Source organism: Pararge aegeria, chromosome 13, assembly GCF_905163445.1.
Source record: "Pararge aegeria chromosome 13, ilParAegt1.1, whole genome shotgun sequence".
In the NCBI taxonomy this organism is placed as follows: Eukaryota; Metazoa; Arthropoda; class Insecta; order Lepidoptera; family Nymphalidae; genus Pararge; species Pararge aegeria.
Window position 1 is genome coordinate 12,422,008 of NC_053192.1, and position 27,158 is coordinate 12,449,165.

The 27,158-nt window shown below is 37.9% G+C and overlaps 1 protein-coding gene across 1 annotated transcript; it reads left to right on the forward strand.

Moving 5' to 3' along the window:
- Nucleotides 1-26,118, forward strand: LOC120628640 (alpha-amylase-like). Its single transcript, XM_039897173.1, has 11 exons — nt 1-130; nt 1,676-1,845; nt 8,871-9,028; nt 12,593-12,764; nt 14,581-14,696; nt 15,123-15,312; nt 19,921-20,094; nt 21,902-22,033; nt 23,211-23,411; nt 25,150-25,311; nt 25,948-26,118. Exons 2-11 carry the CDS (start codon nt 1,678-1,680, stop codon nt 25,960-25,962), a joined length of 1,488 nt encoding a protein of 495 aa, XP_039753107.1. The 5' UTR covers nt 1-130; nt 1,676-1,677; the 3' UTR covers nt 25,963-26,118.
- Nucleotides 26,119-27,158: the final 1,040 nt, after the last annotated feature.

The window sequence follows — 27,158 nt, forward strand, 5'->3', positions numbered from 1 at the left end:
GAGATGAGACGCCCGTTGAAAATGATTTGACACTTCTTAGTTAAATGTGTTATCTGTACCTACGGATAACCTATTGAGCTATAATATTTTACGAGTTGTGAATTCTCTCGTTTGGATAATTATTGAATCGGTAAGTAAATTGATTTGCATTTTTGATCTAAGTTAACGCTTAGGTGCCTACCTACTCGCTAGCCACCGTTGTCTCAACTTCTAGAGCTCTCATGCGGTTGTACTAAGTATACATTTGTGAATTTTGCGCGAGCCTAAAACTCATTAGACGTGTTTTTAATGAAGGAGTCTAGGAAGTAGACTATTATACTTGCACCGGTGCGTTCTTAGGAGATTCCGGAGCCTTCAAAATATGTGTCGAGGATAGCCACCGAGGGGGTTTTAGTGTATCTTTGAAGATTTCCCCCCGATAGCAAAAAAAAAAAAAGGAATTAGACTATATCGACGAACGAACTATAGGACGAACATGTACCTACCTTTTAAAGACTCACTTAATAACTAAGTATAGTCTCTTGAATAGCTTTTGTCGGTAGTCTGTGTTTAATACTTTTACCTCAACTTGTAAAACTGAGGTACCTTGTAGTAGTCTAGACCTAACTGGGAAGACCCGAACAAACAGATAGTTCTTAAACACCAAGCGCCACTTCATTTCGTCTCGAATTTCGCGAGCGTAAAACCTGGTTGGCACAGATTTGATAAACGACTAGACACCGGTTGGCATCTTTGTATTTCTATCGAGTACATGAAGGACAGAGGTGCATCGATAATGCAGTCGTATTTATAACAAAATACCCACCAACTCAATGTCATGAACATTCGTTGTTAATCAAATATAATGTTAACTGTTTCTTAAAACTATCTATTATCTATTTAATAAAATATCTGGCAAATATCAATTTATAGTTATCAAAAGTTTAATAATTTACCAACTTTATAAAGTTGTAACAGATTATACGCGGTTTAGAAGGGCTTTAATAGAGTGTACGAAGTATGTCTGTGGGGCAAAGCTCACGCTCTGTCTCGAAAACCATACCCCCTAGTAGTCAAACGGGGAAGACTCGAACGGTCAAATAGTAGGTGTGACGTTATTGGTTCTTGAACAACTCGCTGTGCTAAATATTTTATCTCAGCTTCCATAACACGCTTGGGGTTGTATTAGCCTGTACATATTTGCGAATTTTCGCGAGCTCAAACCTGATAGGCATTGATTAGACGCAGTTTTACAGGGAGAGAGTCTGGGAAGTAGAGTGTATCGGTGGAGGAAAGATCATGCTCTGTCTCTGAACCCCCTAGTAGTCTTACCAAACGGGGGAAAGACCCGAACTAACAAATAGTACTTAGAAATCAAGCGTTAGTTGGTGTTAGTTGCCTCCTGAATACGTAGGTAAAATAAATCGCCTTTTGGTTGTGGGAACAATAAAATTATTTGTACGATTAAAAATATATTAGCAATCACCAAAAGTAAACTTGGACGCAAGACTTATTTTTTTTCAATCCTAATGCTAATCCCCAACCAAAATGGTTCGTTCAATTACATGTATAAAGCGTTATCTGGTAGTATCTATATATACAGAATAATTTTCTATTCAATAGAATGGTCTGCCTACTAGTTTTTTATGGAGATGGGGCCGGGTAGGAAATTTACTAATCAAACTTTTGGTTCTAGAAATGAATCTGTATCTACTGCTTATAACCTTCAGTCTAGTAAATGGTGACACTAGAAACAACATGTTACCAAACCGAACTACAATAGTCCATCTGTTCGAATGGAAGTGGAGAGATATCGCTGATGAGTGTGAAAGATTTCTCGGCCCAAAAGGATTTGGAGGAGTGCAGGTAATTTTATTAAACCAAGTTAAAAATATTGCTTGCGAAGACTACATAACTGAAACGAGTCCTGATCTGTCAGTTACAGTTCTACAGTCTTGTAAACCTAAATAATAGGTGTATAGGATTGGGGAACACCAAATAACAATCCTATTTGATATATTAAGTAATAACTGTTTATTGTAAATACAAAACACATTTACTTTATAAGTTTTACATCTTTTGTTCTTAGCTAAGTTTCAACCTTTTATTCTAATCAACCGTTAACAGTTTCTCTAACCATAGACAATAATGTTGCTACTCTCATAAAATATAAAGGCGAATCGCCACAGCACCCCCCTACGGAGACAATAAAATTGGTAAAATTTTAACTACAGAAACAAACGCATAAATCTAGAATAAAACAAATTACAAACATAACCTATAACAAACATAAAGTAAAAAAAAAAAAAAACTTATAATATTAAGTTTAGCACAATATAATAAGAACAATCTTAAACGTCAATAGGAGTTTTAAATCTAACGCTTCTGCCAGAGCGGGTTGTATATCGTTTTGGCTTAGCCTGTGTCCCATCGTCGGCCGAGATTGGAGTTTCCTCGGTTACAACGGCGGGAGTTGTTGTCTCTGCACAGGGGTTCGGTAAAATGTACGCTGGCTTTATGCGGTCGATGCTTACCACAACCTCTCTGTTACCTATCAATATAGTATAATTTTTGTCGGTTCTGTTGAGCACTTTGTAAGGACCATTATAAGGTGGCCTTAAGGAGGGTCGTACTGTATCGTCTCGCAACCAAACGTGAGAAGAATCGGCAAGGTCCTTATAAACAAAAGAAGACCTCCGCCCGTGTCTTGAAATCGGCACCGGTCGCAAGCGTGCCATATGCTGCCGAAGCTGTGCTATAAACCGAGATGGATCTTCTTTCGGACTGGGACTGGGCGCTGGAGCAATAAACTCATCAGGTAGGCGCAAGGGTTCCCCGTACACTAATTCGGCAGCAGAAGCATGAATATCTTCTTTCAGAGCTGAGCGCATACCAAGAAGCACGACCGGTAAAGCGTTGGACCATGTGTCCTGATGACACATTAGAGCAGCTTTAAGAGTGCGATGCATGCGCTCCACTAAACCATTCGCACACGGGTGATAGCTCGTGGTGCGAACCCGTTTAGCGGAACATAGCAGCATCAGAGATTGGAACAAACCAGACTCAAATTGTCGCCCCTGATCTGTAGTCACGACCTGAGGGACACCAAACCGAGCAATCCATTCTCGGAAAAATGTATCTGCAACCCCTTCCGCGGTTATACCCACCATTGGCCAGGCCTCAGGCCATCTCGTAAACCGGTCCACAGCAGTCAAACAATATTGGAATCCTTTGCTGGGAGGGAGAGGACCAATTATATCGATGTGGATATGTCGGAATCTCTTAGTCGGGCTGTCGAAATCCCCTATAGGAGCGGACGTGTGTCGGGTTATTTTGCTACGCTGGCAAGCTGTACATGAACGGGCCCAATTGCGGCAATCCTTCTGCATGCTAGGCCAGACAAAACGATCAGTCACCAATCGCGCAGTAGTTCGCGCGCCTGCGTGGCTGAGATTATGTAGTTTATTAAAATAAGCCCGACGAAACGAAGGGGTCAAGTAAGGACGCGGTTTCCCAGTTGACACGTCGCAAAAAATTTTCAACTCCGTGCCTGGAATAACCACCTTCTCAAGTTTAAGAGAAGAATTTGTTTTCGCTTCCAGAAGCTCGAGGTCATTCTCCTGCTCTTTTGCGAGGGCAGCGAAATCTTCCTCTAAATGTATTGCCTCAACGCGCGACATTGTGTCTGCTACTACGTTATCTTTACCGCTAACATGAAGAATATCTGTAGTGAACTGCGAAATAAATGTAAGTTGGTTTAACTGCGGGGGTGGCAATTTCTCCCTGCGTTGCGTAAAAGCATAAATCAGTGGTTTGTGATCTGTATAAATTGTCACATGCTGGGCCTCCAAAACATGTCGAAAATGTTGAACAGCCTCATAGACCGCAAGCAGCTCTCGATAATAGGCAGGCCATGCAGACTTCCGCTCGGTGAGCTTCTTGCTAAAAAACGCGAGCGGCTGCCAATAATCCTCGACACGTTGTTGGAGACAAGCACCGACGTGAGTCGAGGAAGCATCGGTAAATAAACCTAGTGGAGCTGTATTGTTAGGATGAGCTAGAAGAGTGACGTTAACTAGATGGTCTTTACATTTTTGGAATGCCAATTCTGTTTCGGGTGTCCAAGGAACAGGTTTTGCGCCTTTGAGCTGAGAATCCGCTAACACGTTAACCAGCGGAGCTTGTAATTCAGCTGCCTTCGGGAGAAATCGACGGTAAAAATTTACCATGCCGAGGAACCTGCGGAGGCTTTCAACCGTTTTCGGTAAAGGGAAATCCCGCAGAGCTTCAATTCTCTCCGGTGGTGGGCAAGTTCCGTATTTGGAAATCCGATGACCTAAAAATGTCACCTCCTCGGAGCCAAACACGCATTTGGATGAGTTAATAACGACCCCATATTCAGATAACTTCTTGAAAAGGATGCGCAGGTGTTCAACATGCTCTTCGCGAGTATGAGAAAACACCAGGATGTCATCCACGTAGGGAAAACAGAAGGGGAGGCCTCGTACTACCTCATCAATAAACCTCTGAAAGGTTTGTCCCGCGTTTCGAAGACCGAACGTCATAAAGGGGAACTCAAATAACCCAAATGGTGTAATTATTGCTGTTTTAGATATGTCATCCTGATGAACAGGAATTTGCTGGTATGCCTTGACCAGGTCCACAGTGCTAAATACCGTAGAACCAGCCAAATCCTGACTAAAGTCCCCAATATGACGAACAGGGTATCGATCGGGGATAGTGCGGGCGTTTAATGCGCGGTAGTCCCCACATGGCCGAAAGCCATTTTGCCCCTTTTTAGCCATGTGTAATGGCGAGGACCAAGGACTATTTGAGGGGCGCGCCGAACCACAGCTAACCATGTCCTCGAATTCTTTCTTGGCAGCTTGTAACTTCTGGGCTGCAAGTCTACGTGGACGGCATGCTACTGGTGGACCCTCGGATGTCAAGATATGATGTACAGTGGTATGTTTAATCTCCCTGTGCATACCCGGTGGACGCGTTATCTCAGGAAATTCCCTTAATATTTCGAAGAAGGGTGAATCTCCTGAAATAATGGTTTTGACGCTAAGTTGGGCAATGTTTGCGATAGTGGCCTTTGTGAAAATGTTTGTGGTGGCATCAATCAATTTGCTTTTGTGGCAGTCTGGTAACAGATGGTAATGAGCCAAAAAATCAGCACCGATGATAGGCGTACCCACATCAGCCACAACAAAATTCCATTTAAAATCTCTGCGCAAGCCCAGATTCAAACAAAGGCATATGGTACCATAGGTCTTAATTGTAGTACCATTCGCCGCACGTACGTCAAAATCGGTCTGTTCAACGGGTGCCTTTAGTAAACTTTGAGGAAAACAACACAGATCAGAGCCAGTATCAATCAAAAATTTTACCTTGGTCTGACAATCCGTGACAAACAGACGGCGTGAAATAAGGTCACAATCCGCAGCCGCCTCTACCGATTGCGTTGGTCGTTTCCCGACTCTGGTTTCCAGTCACAAGGGCTGATGCACTTTGAGGCTTTACTGCCAAATTTCTTGTGATACCAGCACAGTTGGGAACCAGAGCGAGAAGAAGACTGTTGTCGTTGCGGGCGAGAACGAGAGGACGACCTTGGCTGTCTTGTAAACTCGACCATTTTTTTTGTAAGCTCATCCATTTGCTGCCGTAATAGTTGCACATCTGTATGTGAAACAACTGCATTTACGGAGGAGGAGGGAAAACAGGAGGATGCTGGTGCCTCAACAATGGTGTCTGCAATCTCAGCTACCTTATCTAAAGGTAAATCCCGTTGGGCCATCAAGATCCTCTGCACTTCTTGGGGCAACCTACGCATCCACAACTCTCTTATAATGCCCTCATCATTATTTGACGAGCCAGCAAGAGAGCGCAAATGACGAAGGAATGCCGAAGGTTTCCTATCACCTAATTGAACATTATTCAGGAGTTCGCGTACTCTTTGCTCCTTTGATACAGAGAAGCGAGCAATGAGCTCTCTCTTTAAGTGGTCATATTTATTATCCGCAGGAGGACTCTCAATTATATCCTCAACATCTTCAGCCATCCTTTCATCAAGCATGGAGAGGACGTATCCATATTTGGTGGAATCCTGTTTTATGCCTGCAATCTCAAATTGGGCTTCAGCCTGCGCAAACCATATCACTGGTTTTTCTCGCCAGAATGTGGGTAACTTAACTGTTATACCATTTACAGTACCCGTCTGAGGCAAAGACTGCAATTCCATTAATTGTCTTTGCAAGTCCTGTACTTTGCTATGTAACTGCTCTTCAGCCATTATGTATACACAAACAAAGTATATATACAGGATAAACAAACAGACAAGTCTCTAGCAGAGAAAAAAAAATAAAAATAATAATAATAATTGTTAATAAAGCAAGCTCCTAGTTGCAATTAAAAACATTTTTTTTATTTTTTTTAAATAGTGGTAGGCTGTTTTCTTTTTTTTAATTATTACATTAGAATAGGTAAAGTAGCATTAGAAACACCTTATACCTTAACATCCAAATAAAAAAATTAAAGATAATTAAAACTGAGAATGAACTGAATATGTTCCTGCGGTACCCCCTTAGTAAAATTGCTTAAAATGTTAAACTAGTTTACAGTGTATTAATCAGCCAAATACCCTACATGCATTGTAAAATTAATTAGAAATAGAGTTATTAAGTAGAGAAAATAAAATGTTGAACTTAATGCTAAGCCGGAGAAACAAAACTATAAATTCCTAAAATTATACATAATAACACACACAATAGACCAAATACCTATTAATTTAGTTAAATAGAGGCAAAATGGTTAATTAAACCGTTTTACTAATAAAAAGTAGAAACAGAAAATTATAATTAAGTATGGTTAGGTATAACTATTTACAAGAAAAATGTTTTTTTAGTATATTAATTAGGTAGTCATAATAATTAAAAATTGTTCGTTTACCTCACTAGGTAATAGTTACTGTTAGGTTTATGTTTCACTAGGTAAATATGTACCTGTTAGTTCAAGAAAAACACTTCCACCATAAATACCTTGAACAGTCCCTCCTCACATTTGGTACCTGGCACTGTCACACTGTCATCTTCGTTGTAAGGGCATGCAGCCTGCATGCAAACACCACATCGAAGAAAACCGTAGAATACTCTCAGGGTAGGACACCCGAGAGATCGCCCCTGTAGCACTTGGTAGGTACGTAGGGTCAGTTAGTAGGCACGAGGAAAACGGGTCATCAAAAAGGCGTCTTGAATAATTTACGTTTTACTAACACCATAATTTTTGTCCAGGGATAAAATGGTAACGAACTATTACTGGTAAAAAGTTTCATAACGACGACAATCACGTCGGGGTCACCATTATAGGATTGGGGAACACCAAATAACAATCCTATTTGATATATTAAGTAATAACTGTTTATTGTAAATACAAAACACATTTACTTTATAAGTTTTACATCTTTTGTTCTTAGCTAAGTTTCAACCTTTTATTCTAATCAACCGTTAACAGTTTCTCTAACCATAGACAATAATGTTGCTACTCTCATAAAATATAAAGGCGAATCGCCACAGGTGCTTACAATATATGACTGTACAGAAGAACGGTAGATAGTAGATATTTTATTTTATTTATACACTTTAATTGTACTCTACAAATAGAAAACAATGGACACAACAAAAATAAACTTAAAAAGTATGATACAAAGGGCGGCCTTATCGCTTAGTAGCGGTCTCTTCCAGGCAACCTTAGGATTAGGAAAACCAAGGGAAACTGGATTGGTGGGGTGTATTATTATTATATACATACTTATAAACAATTACACACTAATACTTATCATGAATACAGACATATAATAATAATAATAATAAATATAAAATTTTTAAAGTAATATATACTAAACCATACGATACTCACTTAAATATGAGTAAGAGTTTATCACTGTCGTATTTATTTCTCAAGATAATGGGCTTAACAAGATGTTTGAATATGTCTAGTGACCTTGACTGTCGTAGGCTTATTGGGAGTGCATTCCACAGTCCACAGATTGTCCATCTGCTAGAAAAAAAAGGAGAGTTGCCACTTATTTGGAGCGAGAGCGCTGACAGCTTAGTGGTTGGGGCTTCTGCCTATTTTTTAAGGGGACCGAGTGCAGAGCTATGTTTGAATTTTTGCAATTAAATATCGCTTGCTCGAACGGTGAAGGAAAACATCGTCAGGAATCCTGCACGCCTGAGACTTTACAATATAAATTTCTTTAATGCGTGTGAAGTCTATCCGTACTCGGTCAGCGTGGTTGATTTTGGCTCTCATGGAGGATATTTATGGTACGGATTCCGTGCCATGTAGTGGGCCGGCAATGGGTTGATAACGGCGATGATGATGTAAGGACTTGGAGAAGTGCAGGTGCCAACAAGTAGTAAGTAGTTAATAGAAATCCGAACCGCGTGCACCCCCAGGTAACACAGTTCTCTCTATTCCTGCTATGGTGGTCATTCTCCAGAGAGATTTTCCAACTACGCGGGAGATATTATATTAGACAAGTTTATGCGCAAAAACTCACCCACACAGGAACCCTCTATATTCCCTCATAGTCTCATGGGACGGCTCCGACACGACCGGACCAAAAGCTTTACGTGCTCTTCGAGGAACAGGGGAGATTCACCGCTAATTTCAAGACTCCGTGCTGGTACTTATTTAGAATTTCTTGATTGAAAACCCACCCATTAATTGGCACCTATTCGCTGGCCCGACCCGGGGATGGAGTCTGGGATCTGATCTGCAGCCGAGCATGCTAATCATTCCACAAACGAGGCAGTTGCAATACCACCTAAACAGTAGGTTAACACCTATATAATTCAATGATGCTAATTAAAATTCTTCATCTACAGATATCACCTCCATCCGAGAATCTGATTATTAACACAGGCGATAAAGGTAGAACTTGGTACGAGCGCTATCAAGTTATGTCATACAAGCTTACCACACGTTCCGGGAATCGATCAGAACTCTTAGATATGACAAGGAGGTGTAACAGAGTTGGCGTAAGGTAAGATGTCAGACCAAATATATCGTTATCATCCTGAGTCTTATAATGCCCCCTACTGGAAACAGGCCTTTATGGGTGAGAATTTAGAGTTAAGAGCTCCCAAGTTGCTTTACATTGGGCTTCTTCAATAATCCTGCTTATAATATAAACGTTTCAATTTGTAAGAATGTATGGATGCATAGATGTTTTATACCCTGGATTAATGTTACTTTTTACCTTGGAAAATACATGGCACCTGCGTTATTTTGGCCAAAGTAAACTGCCTTGAATTAAATTTACTACTACGCCCACGCCTAACAGTGCTCCCGATGAGTTAGTCTGTACACGTGCCTAATTGCATTAAAAAAATTAGGTGTGCAGAATTATTCACCATGGGGTGCAACAAGTTATCATCATATTATAATATATAACAATTTATATTATGTTAGTGATAAAACTAAGACCTTAGTTACGATATAATCTTATGGTATTGCCATAGCCATTGGTCGGCTAAAATTTCAAGAAATTGGTTTTTTTTAGAACCACATTTTGTTAGTGTATACAGTTATAAAAAATAGTTAAAAATGGTTTGCAGAAGTCCAAACAAAGGGCGGTAACGTAATACTTAATCGAAATATTTGGCATTGCCAAAACTATCGATATTTTTTCAACAACACTATGGGTACATCGTACACATCCTCTCACATCCCTGGTAAAAAGGTAGCCTTAATTTCATACTCAAGTACCTTCTTATATGCCTATTCAGTAAAATCGGAAGAAAAACACTTGAAGCTTTTCCCAGAAGCTATTATAGGGGCGGGTAGGTACGTGTACTTCTTGATGGCCACTAGGGCAAAGTGTACTCATTAAAGAATACGGGCCAAAGGAGACCACAAACACCACTCGCAACAATTTTACCCACTCATTATAAAATAATGAAGTGTAGTTGTGAACTAGGAAATATATACATAATATATCGACGGCTGATTGGCGCAGATTGCAAAAACCCTGCTTTCTGAGCCCAAAGGCGTGCGTTCGATTGCCACTACTGAAAAATGTTTGTGTGAAAAAACAGACATGCTCAGACTGTTTTTCAGTGTCTGGGTGTTTATATGTATTATTCATAAAAATATTCATCAGGCATCTTAGTACCCATAACACAAGCTACGCTTTCTTCGGGGCTAGATGGCGATGTGTGTATTGTCGTAGTATATTTATTTATTTATTTATATACATACATAAAATAAGTTGGTTCAATAGAATTATGAGTGATGGGTATTAATTCGATCCTCAGCGGGTACTACCATTTGCGAGTTTATAATTTCTGAATTATCTCTAATTTGGCCTGGTAGGAGGCTTCGGTCATGGCTAGTTACCCTACGTAAAACTACGTGCTGCCAAGCAATTAAGCGTTCCGGTACTATATCGCGTAGAAACCAATTCCATACGGCAAACAGGCTAGCCCGCTGTATACCATACCATCCGTATTCCATCTCAGACTGCAATATCTCTTAGCAACTAATAAGATTGCAGACAAGGACTAATTAATTTACTACTTATTCCTAAACTGTATTGAAATGCAAAAGAAACGTGAATGTACTTATATTGTACTTATATTTTGAATTAATTTTTGAATTTGAACTAGTTATCTCATTATCGGAAAACCAAGTTTCACTCAACATGAAGATTTGAGATTTTTAATTAAAATCAATCAAATCACCGGAAAGAGCCCGCAGACTTCGACAATTGAAAGTGTCACTGTCATATGTGATGTCTGATAGCTAACTTCAGGGTGTCGGTTTTTTGTGACGGTGTGCGCGCGCATCTTTAATACCCTAACGCGCCAAAAGAATTATAACTTCAAAATTAAGTTGCAAAAATAAAGCGACGCTAGCGCGCACAGTCTACGGATATTTTCTATATGTATCCGTGCATCCATTCCAAATAAAATAATATATATTGACAGTTACATTGACATAATGTTTAATTAAAACCCCGGGGAGGGTTGGCGTAACGACTAGGGGGGCATAATTGCTACAATGATATGAATTATATATTAGTAGGTAATTACAAATGCAAATGATACTAAGTTTAATGAAATATTATATAAGTAATCTACCAATTTGAATGTATTAATAAAATGTTTTTATCAATTACTGATTTATTGTTACCAGTATTATATCAGTAGATATTTTAAATGCATAGAATGTGCATAAGTACTTGTTAAGTAGGTACTGATAATGCACGTAGGTTGTCTAGATAAACAACAAAGCTACCGTGTTGGAGTCAAGCAGTATAATATAATTAATTATAAGTTATAGCCTACTTACCTATCACTTGCAAATTACTATATACCTCATTATCAACCTATTATGTTAAAAAACTGTTGTACTGTTACGTATATGTAATCTTTGTGGTCTTAGATTTAAGTGAAAATATTTAAAAATATTTTTTTATTGTAACGCCTAAGTGTCTTAGCAAAAAAAAAAAAGCCCACGACTTTGTCTGCGTAGAATTTCTGAGTTCCCGTGAAATTAAAAATTGTTTCTTGGAACTGTTAAAGATAGAATCCCACCACATTATCTACGCCTAACTGTAAAGTATCTCTCAGTAAATTATAGCTTTTGTGTTATTTTGATTTATTAGTTACAGTATTACTAGAACTGTGTGAAACAAACATTCATATATCCAAACATCTTTATGTTTTTCATTCAAATTTCATATTAGTAGAATAGTAGGAAAAGTAGCATAGGATTTATGTAGTACCATCATCACATAAACAAACTACCGGCCCACTACACGGGTCGAGGTTAAGGCCGTAGTCCACCACGCTGGCCCAGTGGTGGTTGGTGGACTATACACACCTTTGAGAGCATCATGATGAATTTTCAGGCATGCAGGTTTCCTCACAAAGTTTTCCTTCACCGTTGAAGTAAGTGATATTTTAATAGCTTAAAACTTAGCTTATCTACAATATTATATGACATTTACATAGTTACTAAAATTAGCTCATTGATATGCTTGTCAATGAAAAGCGCACGTAGTATTAATATGTCGTCAAGTATGATTGATTATTAATAAAATTAACTTATCTAAGACTGCATCGTCACTTATCATCAGATGAAATCGTAGTGATAACTATTCATCCAGTAATAAAAAATTATCTGTGCATAGCTCAATCCAGACATTAAACTTTCTTATGTATAATTTAGCGATTTCTTTTAAGAAAGCTTATGTCATAACTAAACAACAAGGACTCTTAGGGTGTTCTCAGTACATATGATTTTATATGATATTTCTGATAAGAAACCTTATTTTGTTCGATTCTGTGTTACAGTCTGTCTTCCTATCTTATAGGCAAATTTAAAAATAAAGCCGTCTATATAGGCCCTATGTCAGTGATAAATAAGATAAAATGCCCTAGTTTGCCTAGACAAAAGACTGGTATATTATACTCTAAGTACAAAAGGCTAACATCTCCCACCACCACAGTTTTTCAATAAGATACAATCAAAGAGAATATAAACATTACATTACCGATTAAAACTCCAATGATGATATAAACATATTTTTTTTTATTTACAGGATTTACGCAGACGTTGTGGTCAACCATATGACAGGTTCCCAAACTGATAATAAAGGAACTGGTGGCAGTACTGCTAACTTTGATAAATATGATTACCCTGGCGTGCCTTATAATGCATCTCACTTTCACCATCCTTACTGTGAAATAAATAACTATTATGATGCAAGTGAGGTTAGTTAAGAGCATAATATTTTCTAATGTCTTCATTTCTATTCAAAGACGTCCTTTCTCAAAGGATTAGGCGGGCTTTAACCCTCAACAACACTCGCGGGGGACTATGGTCCCCTAGTACACACATTTTCAGAAATATTTCTATCGTCACCGTTGTATTTACATGTATTCTTAAGACTCCTCGAGAGCTTAAAGAAGCTGGATTTGAGCCAGCTTATCAATTCTAGTTTGTGTGGTTCGAGCAGCCTAGCTGTGGCATCTATGACCACCCCGAATAATGATTTACATTTTTATTCACTTGATTTCTCGTAACTTTACTGTAATATATAGTTATATACTATATTGTAATACGAATTTTTCTAAAAACTCCTTTATCTGTAAAATATGTATTAACCATCCATGAACACGTACGCTACGTAATCACAATCTACATAAAGTAACCTCTAAGTATCACTTTTTAATATGGTTAAACTTTGCTTTTGGTTTGATGATGTCCGTCATAGATAAAATTAAGATAATTGTGTGTGTCTTAGTTGTTAATATTTTTCTTTTCGAGTTACGGTTTGTTTATTTTGTTTGCTTGTACAGTCGCTATGAGTCGATGATGATGAAGATAAAGGAGCTGGCTAAAAAACCAGTGCTGCGCTTATAATTAACGAGTCACACATGGTATTTAATAAGTAAAAATATTGCAATTTTACATAAATAGAAAAAGATGACTTTTCTTTCTTTAGTTGAATATTGGAAGGCTTTAAGTACCCCACGAGTGTAGTTTAGTTGGAAATTACGGGTGCTGTTAAGGGTTAAGTCTGCACAAACGAGCGGGTAATATTAACTCAGAATCTTCATCATCTTATGCAAATTTTATCAACAAGTTTTTCCGTACATAAGTTCCTGACTCCAAAACGTAGGTGGTATTAAGCTATGCACACAAATATATAGGTACAGATGCACGTTGATATTTGTGTGGTACGAAAAACTATTAGATAATAATCTGTTTGATAAAAGAGGTTACTGGCTATTTAACATAACGTACCTCCGGATATTTAAATCGGGTGAAACGACGAGGCAAAGTTACATTCCCTATTTAAAAAAATAGTAATGGTGCTCAAAAAATCCTTTAAAACAATAACCCTCGTATACCTACGAAAAGCACCGTAAATTGCCTTGAATATTTTGTTTCACGTGTTTTTGGTATATACCTGAAGTAACGAATATAATTCAGGCTTAAAAAAAAATACAATATGTACTATAACCGATAATAGTAGGCTCCCTCACCTTATCGCTTGTGTGGGTCATCTCCAAGCGGCCAATAGGCCGGTCGGGGGTACGGGCCTCGAGGCAACGCCTCCTTACCCGGGTCATATTCGCAGGGCAGCTATGCTGCCCTGGTAATTGTTGTTTTAGCCCCTGTCTAGGGGCTAGGGCCCGCCATCATTGGCTTTGGGCCTGTTGGTTTGTCGTGTCCGTGAAATGTCGGCGTCACTGTCAGCGTAGTCGTCGTCGGCGCGCGCGGGGATGTTATTAATTCCGATGGGCCTTGAGTCATCGATGTCACCATTTGTGCCTCCGCGTTGTCGCGCTGGCGGGGGTGATACCTTATCGCTTATAATAGTACCTATTTAGTTACTCATTTTGCCGTTTGCTTATCTATGTCCATCTTAGATCTCCAAACACATTAAACTGTCGTAGTTAAAATATGCGTTTTGTATAAAGACGAATGATAAGATAAAATCGGTAATATTAAGGATTAATATTGACGTATCAAGCTCTATAGAATTTGAATTCTTTATTTGAATTTGAATATCTGTTTCAGGTCAGAGATTGTCAATTACTCGGATTGAAGGATTTAAATCAAACCGAAGAGTATGTGAGAAGAAAAATAGTCAAATATTTTAATACTCTCATCAAACTTGGCGTTGCGGGATTCAGGTAACTTAATTTTAAGTTAACCAACTTAGTATAAACGTTACTTTATTCCTGCAATAAAGCCGTGGCCGTTAAAGATCTAACAAGGCCGTGGGTTCGATTCCCACAACTGGAAAATGTTTGTGTTATAAACATGATTGTTTTTCAGTGTCTGGGTGTTCATCTGTATAATATAAGTATTTATGTGTATTATATTCATACAAAAAATATTCAACAGCTATCTTAGTACCCAAAACATAAGCTACGCTTACTTTGGGCCTAGATGGCGATGTGTGTATTGTCGTAGTATATTTATTTATTAATTATAATGTTGCTAGTTGATTTTTTAGAATAACTAAATAATGCTAATTGAAGGTTATTTAGTCTAGATCGATTTGTGTACAAACTGATGTAGTCCCTGCATTATGATCATAAATAACAATATTTCAGAGTAGACGCAGCCAAACACATGTGGCCGAATGATCTCAAAGAGATTTATAAGAGGCTCGATAATCTCAATCCCGCATTCGGATTTGCGGCAGACGCGAAACCTTATATTTACCAAGAGGTGATTTATTACGGCAATGAACCTATCCGTCCGGAGCAGTACACGCCCCTTGGAGATGTCACTGAATTTAGAGTAAGTACTTTTACCCCCTTTCTAATAAAAGTGTCAACGTTAGAACAGGTATGGCGTCACGTTGACGGATGCATAAGAATATTTAATAAGGAATCATCCTGTACATATATGAAATCAAAGGCAGCATATTTATTTTTCCAAACAAACTAATTCAAAACATTTAAAGTTTTTACTTCTGACAACCCTATTTTAGATAAGAGACCGACACACGCATAGTGCCTACGCTACGCGACGCGTAACTAATAAAGTGACAGGAGTCACATGTTTTTAATTTTGCATGTGATGTTAGGGCTGTACCTGATTTCTTTCAGGCAGTGTTTTACTCAAAAAACTATTAGGTTTTCGGTTCCACAGATAAGTCTCAGAGACAGTACATAATGTGTATAGCATCAAAAGTGCCACCCTTGGGCCTACTTGAATAAAGATATTTTTGACTTTGACTTTAACTCTAAAGCCTGTGAATTATTATTTCGGTTTTCATTTACACGTTGTATAATTTCTAACAAACACCCCAGGTTTTATATATAGGTATTATAGAGATTTATAACGTCAATTAACCTATTCATCTGGAGGAGTAAACTGCTTTTAGAGATGCCACTGAATTAAGACTAAGTATATATTTATATACTATGCCTTAAAGTAGCAGTACCTAACGGTTAGAAGAAAACTATCAGTTAGTTACTCGTACATAAAAATACAATTTCAGAAAGATTTCGGTAGGGGCGCTGGTCATATACACCCTATTCAACTACTTCGAAAACTGTGTACATTATATTTTGGGTAACAGGGGGTTAAACTGTAAAGATGGTGATTATAACTTTACCAACCAGAGTATTGTTAAGACGTTGTTGATGATAGGGCGTTTTTAAACACATGAATCACGATTAATCAATTTAGTAAGTCGCGGGAAGTGAAAATTTTGTGTTGTTGTTGGCAGGTTAATAAATCTTCATCAAATTAAGATAAGATGATGATGCGATTAAATAACTTCTGATAAAAATGAGATTATATCTTTACTGAATATAACTTCGATTTGCGTAATCTAGATTCTGGCCGCGACATTGTTCTGGGTTTTTTAGTATAAACGTTATCCCATGTCATCTCTAGGATTCAAGTTATTTCTATAAGAAGATTTGACATGCTGAGTATAGCTGTGAACCAAAGTATTGGTAACAAAAGCTATATTAGCTACCTCAATGGTGCAGTCAGATCTGTGATTTTATTATTATTCTGACAATTTTAATTTCTTAATTTTCTCTGATCTGGTCGAAACTTTCGACTGTGGCTTTTTACCGAAATTAACTTCCCGTCCAGTGATTCACAGTTCCAGTTCTATATTTGTTTAGGCGTTTGGTTTTATTTAACTGTAATACCTCTTATCGGTTAGCGCGCTACCATCGTAGACTGCATTATTACTTACCAATTGGTGATATTGTATTGAAGGTCTAACCTATTGCAAAATAATAAAAAAATAACTTACAAATTTCACATACATTGGTTCAGTAGTTGAGCCTAACTTTGGTAACAGATAAACAGACAAATTATAGTTTTATTTGGTAATAAATTAAGGCTACGGTGTCGTTTATGTAAAAGAATCAAACGTTTCTACATAAATTTAATCTTCTAGCCGAAGCATCACGTTTTTTAAACAATCGCGGCATAAACCGGATTAAAGAAGAATCAACCGGTTAAAACCGGAACAATTTTTACCAGTAAATTAAAACCTGTTCCGAGTCATACAGTAGACGCATCTTTTGTAGCAAACACAGGATCAAAAATGGCTGAGGTGCCTTTGATGAAGATCCTGCATTGCTTCCAAAGTCGCGTGCCCCTTCTGCACGAACCATTTACTTATCTATTATTGCTTATCACTCGATTAAGTCTTTTGTTTTTTGAAATAATCAGTGATGGTATCACATTATTATGTAACAAAATAAATAAAAAATAAATAGTAATTTGTCTCTTGACGTTGTAAGGAGAAACTTTTAACAGAAGTGGCATCCGTGGTTTCTTATACCACAATATTTGGCGTGCGCTGAAATAACTATAGATAATACATAAAAATTGTGTATATAAAACTACTCACATAACCTACATAGTTCTTTATTTAAAGCTATCGCTTGTATGACCAAAAGTTAGGTCATTCGTAGTTTTATCGAAACAAACCCGGTTAAAACCAGATCTGCCTATTCTTACACGGCAGCCACGTCCTTAAGACAACACATCTGCTGCTTGGCGGCAGAATTTTTATTTTTATTTATATTCCACTACAAGTTAGCCCTTGACTGCAATCTCACCTGATGGTTAGTGATGATGCAGTCTAAGATGGTAACGGGCTAGCCTGTTAGGAAGTATAGCAGTTACATTTAACCAACTACCCTAATCGGTTTCTACGCGTAATCGTACCGGAACGCTAAATCTACACTAGCCCAGAAATTATAATTACCCAAATTGGGCCCTGCCGAGAATCGAATCTGGGACCTCCAACTTTAAATCACAGCGCTCGACAATGTGCGAGGGAGGTAAGCAACAAGCGAGCTGTGTCACAAATGGTTACTTTACTACTATACTACTAACCTGTGTGGGTTTCTCCAATATTACGTCTCCGGTGCAGGGTCACTATTCCCGAACCTTGGTATACGCACACCAACAGGTGAAACTTATAACACCCCTTCGTTTTTGCGTCGGAGTTAAAAGAGACTCGCAATTGTAAGTTATTTCATGAAACAAAACCAGCAGGGTTTGAGAGTTAAATTTTAAATGGGATTACTAAAGTACCAGGGTATTATAAGAGGATGTGGGTACGTTAATACATCATAAAGGAAGCGCTTGTAAGCTTAGCCATAACTTGGAATCTACTCTAAAGTTCATATCGAGGAAAGTTTATGCATACAGACTTAGAATCTACAAGAAGTTATATTATAGTTGACTTACGAAACTTTTGTTTTAATAAAAGTTCTGGCTCCGATACCTTTATATATTTTATAACAAAATACCAGATGAAATCCGTGAGATGTCTCTCAATAAGTTCAAAGTTTTTATAAAACGTAAGCTTATAGAAAAATCCTATTAAAATTTTAAGGATTACATGTACGATAAAAGAGCTTGGGTATGAATTGCTTTAACTTTATAGCTCAACATTAACTAGACTGCGAGATGGTGATAGCAAAAAAAACCTGGCTAAGTTTCTTGTGGGCTCTTCTGAGACAGGGCGCGTTTGGAACCCCTTCTAGTTTTAGTTCTATAACCACCACTAACATTAGTGTAACTTCAAACGTATGAACACTTCATAAGTGCCTATGATAAGGTCTACATGAATAAAACATTTTTGAATTTTGAATTTTGTTTTTGGGTTTTACAGGGCGGCGTACCGAAACGCTGAAAAGCGTGGCCGTATTTGCAACAAGCCAAGCCTCCCTGCAAAAATTTGAAATATCCATTCAGCTTCTTTTTTACCACCACCTATAATAGTCGGTTGACCTCGAGTACGCGTTCAGTCGAATTAAGAAACTTCTCCTTTTTTCTCCAAAAAACACTTTTGACGGCAAATTCAAATCCTTATAAACTTTATATAGGATTATAAAGATGTAAAAGAGGGACATGGATAGAGAAGGTTGGAAAAGGCTACACCGACGAGAGCTAAGTTAGCTCTTAAGTTTAAGAAAAAGATAATTATAAATATAACCTTGTATTATTTTTGTGCCTTTTGCGGTAGAACTCTAGGGCCATAGAGGCCTGGAGGTTCGTGCTCTTTTTATAAAATTATTTCCAAAAGGGTTATCTACTTTACCGGAGATCCTAGAGCTGTTTACCTTGAAAAAAGAATAAGTTTGGTCATTAAAATGGGCAATGCTGCGGCCTGCGAGCACCTTCGGTACTAAGCCTCGTTGCGTTGGTATCGAAGAGAGCACCTTCGGTACTAAGCCTCGTTGCGTTGGTATCGAAGACGTTTGTTGCGTTGGTATCGAAGACGTTTTAGATTGTGAAAACCTCTATGGTTGTGAGTTATCATTAATGTTCTCAAGGACGAGTGAAGTAAACCGATTCACCAGGCCAGTATGGTGGACTATGGCTCAAACCCTTCTCCTTCCGAGAGGAGACCTTTGTAATGTTTGTTGTTGCGCATCTTATTTTTATTGTTTTGTTATTTCTTTAATTTGTGCAATCTATCAATCAGATCAGATTACTAAATCAGATTATTAATGTTTTTAAAAATATTTACTATTATTCTTATATTAATTGTGTTGTTTGTTTTTTTTTTTTAAATCGTGTATATAAATCGGTGATAGCCCAGTGGGCAGGAATTCACTTTCGGGGCTGAGTTCGTTTCCTGGCACGCACCCCTTACTTTTCTAAGTTATGTGCGTGAAGGAAAGTATCGTGAGGAAATCTGCATGTCAGTTCTCCATAATGTTCTCTAAGGTGTGTGAACCCTACCAAAGCGCACTGGGCCAGCATGGTTGACTACGGCCTTAACCCCTTTTCATTGTGGGACTCCTCCCACAATGAGATAGAGTTAAGGCCGTAGGCTGACCCGTGCCCTGCAGTGGGCCGGTAATGGGTCGGTATGATGATGATGATGATATATATAAATAAAATATTTTGTAGGTTGGTAGCGAACTGAAAAATGTATTTCGTGGTGATAACGCTATGAAGTGGCTGATATCATGGGGCCCACATTGGGGCCTGTCGCCAAGTGAAACTGCACTTGTCTTCATCGACAATCACGACACGCAGCGAAGTAACGATGTGTTGACATATAAAGAAGCTAGGGCTTATAAGGTATATTGGACAGAACTTAGCGAAATTCCATGATATATTAGGAAAATTAAGCTTAATTTGCCATACTCCGCGTAAAGCAAGAGATAATTTGTACTGTGTGCTACTTAACAATTATTCATTGTAAGTCAACATCTCCTGAGGATAATCCGGTGTCGGAGCGAAACATGCGTACAGAGTAAATTTCCGAAGATCTGTTTTGTGTGGAGTATAAAGATTGAAGTAATTTATAAATTACATTCGATTCTCCTGATTCTCCTGCTTTTCGCGGCGTATAGCAAATGAAACGTAATTTTCATAACCGACAAGGTAAGAAAATTCTTTGCACGTGTAAAAGTTGACTAAATGAAGTTCATTAGTGCTCAAGCACTTTATGTTTTTGCGCTTGGTTTGTTTCCATGCAGCATTGTTTATGACGGCCGAGTGGCGCAGTGGGCAGCGACCCTGCTTTCTGAGTACAAGGCCGTGGGTTCGATTCCCACAACTGGAGAGTGTTTGTGTGATGAACGTGAATGTTTTTCAGTGTCTGGGTGTTTATCTGTGTATTATAAGTATTTATGTGTTTTATATTTATAAAAAAAAAAATTGGTTGTCTGTAAAGTCGGCTTACTGACGATAGTTGAACGTGACAACGTCGTAAGAAAATACTGATGGAATGGTTGCATTTTTCAAAAGAAAATTTTAATTTTATTTGTTTGATAGATATTATCGTTGCTATAAACAATTGACACCACATTCACTTTTCACTGCACTTCATCCTTGCCGAAAACATGTAAATGTATTATCGTATAGAAGCTGTCCACGCGGACGCATCGCTCACTCAAGTAGGAGAGAGACAGATGTCAAACGCGGAGGCCGACTGTGCCTCTTTGTCGCTCGTTCCGCGCTCTCACTTGCATTTCAAGCCTTGAATGGAACGCCTCAGAGCGAGGTAACGCCGCACACGTCATGTTATTTCGTGCGTGCAGCCGGCTCCATCGAATTATAAGACGTTGTCACGTCAAAAAAAAAAAACATCAGCTATCTCAGAACCCATAACACAAGCTACGCTTACTTTGGGGCTAGATAGCGATGTGTGTATTGTCGTAGTATATTTATTTATTTATTATTATTATCATTTATTGTAATGTTCCGATATAAAGGGCTTGGTGGCCGGTGCAATAACTGGCAGATGAGGCTTTACACCTACGCCTCGTAGATGGTCACTGAGCGGCACTTTGAACTTGTGTCCCCTGCGAAGTGTTGCTCTGTTCATAGTCGATACTTTTCCGCTCATCATCAGATGGGCCATCTGATTTGTCCGTCAATATCTTGTCTATATATATAAAAGAGAAAGTGTGTGGGTATGTTCCGTATAGGCTCCGAAACGGCTGGACCGATTTCAATTAAACTTTCAGGGAATCTCCGGGTTGACGTGGTGAGGAATCCTGTAAAGTTTGGTGACGATCGAAGCACTCCTATTTTTTTACTGTCAAACTGTCAAATACAGCTTTTATATACTATGATGATATTCTATTGTTGGGTGTACATGAGTGTAGATAATGATCTTCACCCGCTCGAGAAGAGAATAGAAGAGAATGAATACGGAGAGATATAAATGATTTAATATATTATGAGACTTAAATTAAAAATTTAATGATGGAAGTTTATTGTTTAAATAAAAATAAAGCTAAATCTAGCCCGGCGAAGCGGGCTGGGTTACGCTAGACTAGCGTCTACACTATATAAAAAATTAACTACTTAGTCTATCTGAAAGTACGACGCTAGTTGTGGATCTGTTTTGTAATGTAACAAATCTTTTAACTTTTAGGCAGCCATAGCTTTTACGCTGGCACACCCATACGGGAACCCTCGTGTGATGAGCAGTTACTTCTTTGAAGACAGTGATCAAGGTCCTCCTAGTGATGACAAAGAGAACATCGTATCGCCGAGTATTAACGACGTAAGATTTTGGTGCTAATAATTTTATCACCCACAGCCTATAACAGTCGGGGTCAACTGGACAAAAAGTGGGTGGGTTTGCCCATAATACCATGCTGGGCCGATGTTTTGGTGATCGTAGTAGATGGTATGTAGATAGTAGTAGCACATAGGAAGCTGCTCCCCGTTCTCCGTTATTTCCTCTTAGTCGCCCCATACATCACCCTTGGAAAGATGAATAGTGTGTGTTCTTTATTCTGACCCCGTCAAAACATGGCTCACTTATAATAATAATTTGATTATAATAAAAAAGTTAAACTCAACCAAATTTTATACACGATGCCTTTTTTTCGTCTTAAAACATTGACCCTGTTAATCTGCCCAATGACTATTATTTATTAATTGGAATATAAACAAACAAAAACTGCGATATTGAATCAATAGTTTGGTGTATAAGAAACATCCTGTATCGAGTGTAAGCGGCGCAGTGCGGTGGTTTGAATTTTATCAATTGCATTCCTCTCATGTGGCAGAAAATTAAATCAATTAACTCAATTTGATCAGCCGCTTCCAAATTTCAGTACTGTGGTAGTAAACTTGAAATATTGTTTAATGTTGCTTTCAGTTTAAAGAGGCGGGCGATTCACTGTATGTCGTAGAGTCGGAAAGTTCACTGTATGTCGTAGAATAATTGGAATTTTTAAAAATTTCTCGTTCATAGTTTGTTTTCCCGGGCTTGAAAATATGCTTTGTCCTGAATATCAGTGCTGCAGTATTCCTTGGCAGATATCTAGTGCCATCGAGCTGAGGAGGTTTCCCATTAACTTGATTAAATTGTTTATGTTTTTCTTTTTTTCCTATTAATTTTTATAATTCTTTGTATATTTTTAACTATTGCGATTGTGGTTACTGAAGCATTTAGTTATTATTATTATGTCTGTCATCAGGATGAAAGTTATTTCACGAAAAATGTTGTCACGATCGATTTAGTTGCTACACCGTTACGCGCTGCGTATGTTACCTATGGAACAGTTCTCATCAGGCTATACGGGATAAAAAGTTTCCTGAGTTTGTATCCAGGATACCGGCTGTCTCTATGCAAAAATCTCATTTATACTCAACATAGTTAAAATGTACTTAAATTAATAAACAAAGAAACGGACAAAATTTCGCATTTATAATATTAGTATGGTATGCAGGACAACACATGCGGCGGAGGCTGGGTCTGCGAGCATCGATGGCGTCAGATCTACCAAATGGTGGCTTTCAGGAACACTGTTAACAAATCTCCCATACTAAATTGGTGGGATGACGGCAACAAACAAATTGCCTTCGGAAGGGGTGATATGGGATTTGTCGTGATTAATGGTGATTTAACCGACTTGTATCAAACGTTACAGGTATTTTGTTACTTTACTATCTTTAGTCTTCGGTTTGCTTGTGTTAGATTTTTCACATATAAGAAAGAAGGTTGAAAGCCTCTCATGCCCTGTGTTAAGTGCTGAAGCTTTACCGTGTTCGAGCCCCGCTGAGAGCAATTTAGAAATTATAAAATTATGGATTTTCTGTGGTCTGGTCTGGTGGGCTTCGTTCGAGGCTAGTTACCACCCTACCGACAAGAACTTGCCGCCAAGCGATTCAGCGTTCCGGTACAAAGACGTGTTAAAACCATAGTGGTTAAATATATCGATTATACCTTTACCAAGTTAGTCCGCTACCATCTTAGACTGCATCGTAAGTTTCCAAAACCAGGTGATATGTCAGTCAAGGCCAAATTTTTGTTTAATAAAACAAGTTTTTGTAATAAACCTCGCTGGACTTTAGAGGTGGGAGGATTATTTTAACCTTTATAAGGTGATAACCGTACTTAACTATTAACTTAAGTTAGCCGAAATCCCAAATTTCCCAAATCAATTAGTTTACTTACCTTTTGCGTAAGTTCTTAACCGTAATCGACATATCACTTCAAAGTTTTAAAGCCAACGTATGCGCCTATTATGTTGACAAACTTACCCGTCTCTAATAGCTATGACGGGTTAAACGTAAAGATTAAGGATGATTTATGCTAGACCGTGGCGGAAACAAGTCGTGTTCCGTACGAGATACGGACAATACACTGATCCTTAACATCACGAGTATTTCGTAATAAATAAATAAATAAATATACTACAACAATACACACATCGTCGGCTAGCTCCAAAGTAAGCGTTGTGGTATGTGTACTAAGATGACTGATGAATATTTTTATGAACAATATACATAAATAAATAGCAATAAACATATACACACCCAGACACTGAAAAACACTTATGCTCATCACACAAACACTTTCCAGTAGTGGGAATCGAACCCAGAAAGCAGGGTCGCTGCAAACTGCGCCAATCGGCCGTCAATGTAATGTGCTCGGCCGTACTCAGCGCCTACAATAATAACTCGTACGGGGCATGGCTCGTTCTCGCAACGGTTTAGCGTAAATCATCCTTTCAACGTCATCATCGACAGCCCAGAACATTCCACTGCTGGACTAAAGGCCTCTCACACCGGAAAGGCTTCCCATTAGCACCGGTTAGATTCACCGGTTAGGTTATCGCAGTCGATGGTACTATAAGCACGGAGCCCTGCCCGTTCTCCGTTTTACTTCCTTAGTCGCCTAGTACGACAGCCGCAGAAATTAGAGAGAGGGTGACAAATGTAATCTGATCTTCCGTCATCATAAGGCATTTCATCCTTTATTGGAATTTAAAAAGCGATATGTTTTTACTTTTTTATTCTTATGCAATCATAAATCTCGCACATGTACTGCGTAGTAAGAATAATTAAAAAAAAAACAGTATATTCTATAGTATCTGCTAATTAGTATATCTAATGTAGGAAGGCATATTCCTCTACCCAAAACTGTAAGCGACTATAAATGTCATGCAGTTACCTTGTTTTATATCACCGCTATGGATATTTTATAGCGCGGGCGTCTACATGGATAAAAATATTTGAACCTAATAATATTAAGAATTACAGTAGCAACATAAATAGTATAAACTGATTAGCGTTCATTACGTGTCGCTTATCTATGGCATATCAGTAAAAGAGACTCCAGTCGAATATTCGATCATTTTTATTGATATAAAATTGACTTTTCAGACAGGTTTACCAGCTGGCGCGTACTGCGATATTATTACTGGTGAAAAAATCGGCGCAGAGTGTACGGGCCGCAAAATAAATGTTGATAACAACGGTCTAGCTGATTTCTTTATAGCTAAAGATGCTGAGGATATGCACTTGGCTATACATGTTGGACCAGAGGTAAGATAATCCAAAGCAGCAGTTAAGGTAAACTCAAGAGTCAAATCACCATCAAACTCTACAGAGCATGGGTCACCACGTTTGTCATGCGGATAAGTAGAATTCACACGCCATCGATAACATTACAGATAACTCTCAGGCGTGGTTTCCTCACGATGTTTTCCTTCACCGTTCAAGTAAGTAGTATTTGCCTAAAATGCACATAACTTTGAAAAGTTAGCGGGGCTCAAACTCGGTCACCCCGAATAGGAAGCCTTACACACTAGGCTATGCTTAACAGCTTCTCAAGAGTCAAGTAAGAATGATTAGTATTTTAAATAAGACGTATGTACCGGTATTGAGTCGTTGAACGACACAAAATAAACATCAACCAGGGAGTTATAACTTCAGTTCAGTTTTCAGTAACCATTTCTTAGAGCAATTGTTGAAGGAAAAAAGTTAATCTTAAACAGTGATTACGTTCCAAATGAAGGTAATAAGTTCTAAAAGAGCAAAAGTATATACTTACACGGCATTGAACAATGTCAGTAATTAGCTTCCCTCTGTACGACGAAGATTGGTTTTTAAGCCAAATACCGATTGAGTTTAACGAGAAAGTACTGTGAATCGTGAATAATATAAACTTTATTGTTTCAGTCAAGAATTTATTAACATGTTCAACTCGATACGACCCGCCGAATCTGCACATCCGTAATTTTCATCAACTAAAATCCAAGAAAGTACTTCGACAAGCGTTAAATCGGATTAAGAATGTCTACGAAAGGATATTTTAATTATGTTATTGCATTTTATATATAACTTGAAATATTTATAAATAATAATAATAATAATCAAATTAACAATATATTAATGATAATAATTATTTCATTTAGAAGCAGAATTTGTGTTTTATTGAACGCGATAATACTTTTTAAATCTAGTTAGTAAAACCTAAGAATAATAAGAGATACGAAGACGTGTGCGAACTTGAATATTTATCATATCTTTAATTAAATCGACACGACGATAAGATCGAATTGGATCCCGAGATTTTGATAACTAAAATATGATTGGATATAGCTAATAACGTAATTGAAAACATTAAGGGTGTTTGATATGCGAGGAGAATTGTGAACTAAAAAAATAAGGAGTAAAATCTTTGATAAAAATAAATACAAAAATATAGACCGATGTATTGGTTGAATTTTCCCTCCGTATCTTTCACGCACATCTCTGGTTAGGTCATATACGGGAAAAAGGTTAACCATACTCTTCCAAATCTCATTTACCTTAAAATTATTATTATAAGTTAACTAAAAAAAAAACTGGGTCGGTTGAGGTGCATGACGGGACCAGTTCGGTCCACCAGAAAACTTTGCCCTTTTGCTGTGCAGACCTTCACCGTTTTAACAATAGTTTGTTTGAACCTCGTTTTGGAATATTCAGCATCCTAAAAAGAAGAATCAGAAACAATTGTCGTTTTCACTCTATGACTGAGCAAAACCAAAATTGATCGAACGTATTGCGAGGTAGACCCACGGGAGTATTTCACTTAATAAAATAAATGAAAATGCCGGTTTGAACGTAGCCTAAATCTTTTGTTATTTTCGATTGGCCGTTATCTCGGATTAGGGTTATGATAATAAAATTATAATTATTGAGAAAGTAGCTGATTATCTCTGAAGACCTATTTATAAGCAATATCGCAGTAGGAGGGCTCAGTAACGTGGATTATACTCGCGGGAGGCAGAAACTTAAGGTGAGTTGAATTATTACGTTATTATTCATAACAAATAATAACGTTATAATTAATATAACGTTATTATTATATATTTTAAGTGGTTCAATAGTTAAGTATTAAGGGAAAT